This window comes from Sander lucioperca, chromosome 4, assembly GCF_008315115.2.
Source record: "Sander lucioperca isolate FBNREF2018 chromosome 4, SLUC_FBN_1.2, whole genome shotgun sequence".
Classification (NCBI taxonomy): domain Eukaryota; kingdom Metazoa; phylum Chordata; class Actinopteri; order Perciformes; family Percidae; genus Sander; species Sander lucioperca.
This window is the reverse complement of record NC_050176.1, coordinates 26,760,518-26,764,930: the sequence shown is the minus strand read 5'-3', so window position 1 is coordinate 26,764,930 and position 4,413 is coordinate 26,760,518. Positions and strand designations below refer to the sequence as shown.

The window sequence follows — 4,413 nt, the reverse complement described above, 5'->3', positions numbered from 1 at the left end:
TTAGCAGCTTCCTTCTTTCATTCATTACAAACTGATTTGGAAATCAGACGCGATGGCTTTGATGATTCCTTCCTTCCACTTCACTTCATGTTACAGTCTACAGAGGACAATGAGAAAGAGGGGCAGAGGGGGAAAAGCCACTACAGACTAACAGGACAACCAGGTGAATGACAGGGGGTGTGGCCGGGTGTGCACGGTCATGCTGGCAGCACAGACACAGATACAATTAGAGCGTGGAGAGATCAGCAGTATTGGCAGCAATGAGCTCGCTCATCACACGTGCTGTGCTGGGAGAAGCACTTCCTACTTATTTAGCTTTTGCTCTCCTTACCTCTCCTTCTCTGTGCTGAGGGGGGTGAGAGTTACTTCTATGTACACGAGCACTACTCAGGTGTTTCTCAGTGGTTGTTCCTTCTTGATGCGGGATTAGAGTCTTTATTCCCCTCAGTTATTTTGAGGAAACAGATTTGAATTTCAGCTCTAGAGCTGATGAACTCTTGAGGTGAAATTCCAATTTGAGTCCAGAAATGTAAAGGAATTATGACAAACCCTGGGGCTTTGTTGTGTATCCAAGGTTACTGGGATCTGTGGTGGCGACAGGTTTTGGCAGCGATGCGACAAGTTACCATGGTGACTGGTTGTGGCAGGGAGTCGATAGCGTTAAACCATGGTTACTGTGGCAACTCGGTGACGGGTCTCTTTTGTTTGAGGGTGTCGATGAGAGACAGGACGCCTCTCTTCACGCTGGTCGATACCCGACGGGACACCGAGTCCCCGGGGGGCGACGTGCCGCAGGCCTTCTGGGAGGGGGGTCGAGCCACCAAACACTTCTGATACCGCAGCTGATGGAGAGAGGGAGGAAGAAAGAGAGGAACATATTGTAAATAATAGAGAGTTACAGCTGCTGAGTTTACGACTGTGGAGGTGTCTGTGAGCGAGAGAGAGAGAGAGAAGGGAAAGCTGGACTGGTGCAGGCTGCTAGCTGTGATCAATAGTAATGACTGATGATTCTTGTCACCATGAAGGTTTAGTGTGTGTGTGTGTGTGTGTGTGTGTGTGTGTGTGTGTGTGTGTGTGTGTGTGTGTGTTTGTGTGTGTGTGTGTGTGTCCATATATCCAAAGTTCTGATGTGTGATCAATAGCCCAGCTGACTACTCTTGTGACTCACCCCCAGCAGAGAGGGCAGAGGAAGATGAGTAATGGGCTGCATTATAGCAGAAAGACCACAGAGGGCATTCTGGGTTGGGATTATGGACACTATAATGGTAACATAAAATCATTGTAAAAGGTATTATGAGTTCATTACAATGGTTATTAATTCAATGTACATGTTTCCTCTTTAAAACTTTTCCTGCAAAGCAGTAAACAATGTGCAACACAATATTAAGCAACTTTAAAATCTAAAACTTTAGGTGGCTTCTCTTGATTTGAATGCATGTTTTACACCAACAGTGTTTTGACCTCTGTCTTAACAACCTGAATGCAGCATATGGATTGGACAGTAAAACAACCATCTGTCAACTCTCAACTCAAACTAAACTACAGGCAAGGACTCTCAGGAAGAGAGGCTCTGAATGCCTTTGCCTGTCTGTGCTTTAAGTGATGATGCCCTTAGTTTAAATAGCATTTGCAATATGCAAGCACTTTGCATTTGATCAATTAGGACTGAAGGAACCCGTTTCATAAAATCAGCTGGTTTTAATAAAGTTATGCATATAGAATAAAGTAATTGCTTGCCTTCTTGTGTTTTATGGTTGAATGTTCTGAGGATTTTTTTTGAGTTCTGTGTGCAAACAAGTCCTAAATGATGCATTCTGTAAGTATAGCTGAAGAAAAAGGTGTTGTTTCTACTTACCATGAAAATGTAATTTTTAAGTACTTTCTAATAGCCCTACAGTCTCAAGCATTTAGCGTGTAGCATTCATGGTTATGTTACAATTGCACACACTTGATTTCCTACAATCTAACTGCCAACTCCAGACTACACAATTGTAGTTTGACATTTGAGCATGCATGTACGTGCTCTGGGAGAGATTCCTTTATTTATTTATTTCTCAGAGTTGGCTCAGTGTATTCCAGTCGTGTTGTCAGCGCTGTGTTTTTGCTCAGTGACTCACCATACAAGCGGCCTGTACAGCCTCCGACACATTCCCAGCGTTGGGCTCACACCAGAAGATGTGACAGTCAAAACGATGGCCGCCGGCATCCATGATGAAGGCAAATGTGTGCACGTTCCGCCCAACGCCCATGAAAGACAGGAATCGAACACGACACTCCACCAGCACTTCCTCTTCGTCCTGGTCAGAAACATCGGTGTGTGAGATTAATAAATAAGTCATAAACATGTGGAGGACATATTTAACTGTCCTTCTTAAACAGGGACATCATAGAAAGACATCATAAAAACAAATCATTGAAGGAATTCATATATTCATATGTTCATACAGGGGAGCTGCCCAGTAAAACTTTAGCCTTCTAATAAACAGGTCCACTGGAGCAACTGGGCTTTAGGTGCCTTTGATGACAGCCATAACTTATTTAAATAACAAAAAGGGACATTTTATATCATCTGCATGGTTGAACGCTGTTAAGACTTAACATGCTGATTTAATGTGATGGGATGGTTGTCTCATTGCTCTGGGTGGCCGCTTGCTACATATCTGGTTGACAATGTGAGTAAAGTCTGTTTAATCAAGAGCACATTTTCCGCGTTTTTTTGTAGTTTCATACATTAGAATCAACAGTAAAGTGCCAGTAGCGGATACAGTTTAAACTGTGGTGACTGCTGAAGGAAAGCATTGACAGGCTCGATAAAATGCTCTGTACCAGACATAATGAAGTATGTATCCGAGTCAAGTCAAGCCTTAGATTCCTGTCAGTTCTGTAATAAAGTCATAGTCTGTACTAAAGATCAACTGCTGTATTTTGCACATTGTATTAGTTAACTAAAGGTACGTTCTCTAAACAGGGGGGCGAGACAACCTCACCACCTGGCCTTTGGATGTTTCGCCATCTTTATTGTCAATTACGTCCCACTGCCATAGAGTGCAAGAATGTTTTGAACTTGTAAACTTCAGCTTTAAAAAAATGGTGGTTGTTTTCCCATAATGCTAACCTCTCCCACTTTTTGTCTGTGTGTATGGAGTTTGTTTTACCATATTCAATTTTTCCATACAGACAACTAAAAGAAAAAGAAAACCGGGGAAAGTTAGTAGTTTGGCTACGGCAGATGTGTGTCTCACCTCGTCTTTGCTGATGGTGACAGTAGCATCTGCCACATTGAGGGCTACCGGGGTCCAGTCCTCTCTGTTGGAAGAACCGATTAGACTGTCTATAGCACCGTTCAGTATGTCCATGCCTGGAGAAGAGCATGTTAAAAACAAACAAAGATAAACATTAAAATCATACCTAAAGTTAGGCTATCAACATTAACACCAACCATGTGCTTTGCATCTCATTCCAGTTTGTGCAGTTTGCACACAGTAGTGTGTGTGTGTGTGTGTGTGTGTGTGTGTGTGTGTGTGTGTGTGTGTGTGTGAGACTAACCTATTGGTCTGGCCACAGGCAGCATACCAAGGTAAAGCACCTGAAACTTCTGAACCAGCTCCGTCTTTGGTGTGGGGAACTCTGCTGGGAAGAAGCCACACACACGTTATAGATGCTCAGAATAATAAATATTTAACTACATGTAAACAACTAACAATTCACATTTACAGAGGGTTCCCATGTGTAGCCTGCAGAGTAAATATCTGGATACTGACCATTTTCATGATGGCTTCTATTAAATCTAAATGTCACAACTTTTCCAGATGCACTGTGAAAGATTTTAACAAGGCTTGTGACTGAACAATGTGATGAATATTATGATAAGTCATTCAGTTTCCCCAAGTGTGACAAATGCTGACAACAGCATTTTTTTTTTTTTAAGAAACAGCTATATATGTTTTAGCCTTCCTATCTCTTCAACACTGCTCTCCTGCATTGTTTTCTGCAAGTACAACAAAGCTTGTCTAGCTGCCACCAACATCTCTTGGCTGGCCACTTTTCCCCCATCTGTCCGGCTATTAAAAATTTGAGGAGCTCCCTCCACATCTTCTTTGTAAATTTGAAATGATGAACCCTAGCACATTACGCTGTGCACTGGACCATCAACCCCTAAATCTGTAAACTTAAAAAAAAACTGGTTAAAAGGTACCCTATGGAGTTCATGACTGCGGGTGGAGCTATGGAGCAATGTTTTTACATGTGGGTCCCTGTTTTGTTTACTACTCGACAGCTGGCAGTGATAACTGTTGCAATGAGCTGAAGCCAAGAAACAACAAGACTGTAAGTGAATATAGATGTAAACAATGCAGAATTAAAACAAAATAATAATCGGCTCTGTGAAAATTTATGAAGAAATAAAATGCATTC

At 42.2% G+C, this 4,413-nt stretch overlaps 1 protein-coding gene across 13 annotated transcripts in view; it reads right to left on the bottom strand.

Annotated features, from left to right (window-relative positions):
- Positions 1 to 342: 342 nt before the first annotated feature.
- Positions 343 to 4,413, bottom strand: part of apbb2b (amyloid beta (A4) precursor protein-binding, family B, member 2b) — a 49,563-nt gene continuing 45,492 nt past the window's right edge. For 6 of the 13 annotated variants that reach the window (XM_031285717.2, XM_031285719.2, XM_031285726.2 and 3 more), the window contains 4 exons: positions 3,547 to 3,630; positions 3,243 to 3,370; positions 2,118 to 2,297; positions 343 to 842 (listed from right to left, as the gene is read on the bottom strand). In XM_031285717.2, coding sequence (XP_031141577.1) covers positions 672 to 842; positions 2,118 to 2,297; positions 3,243 to 3,370; positions 3,547 to 3,630 — 563 coding nt within the window. In that variant the 3' untranslated portion in view covers positions 343 to 671. The remainder of the gene's footprint in view (positions 843 to 2,117; positions 2,298 to 3,242; positions 3,371 to 3,546; positions 3,631 to 4,413) is intronic. The other 7 variants (XM_031285721.2, XM_031285723.2, XM_031285727.2 and 4 more) reach the window with 3 other exon arrangements.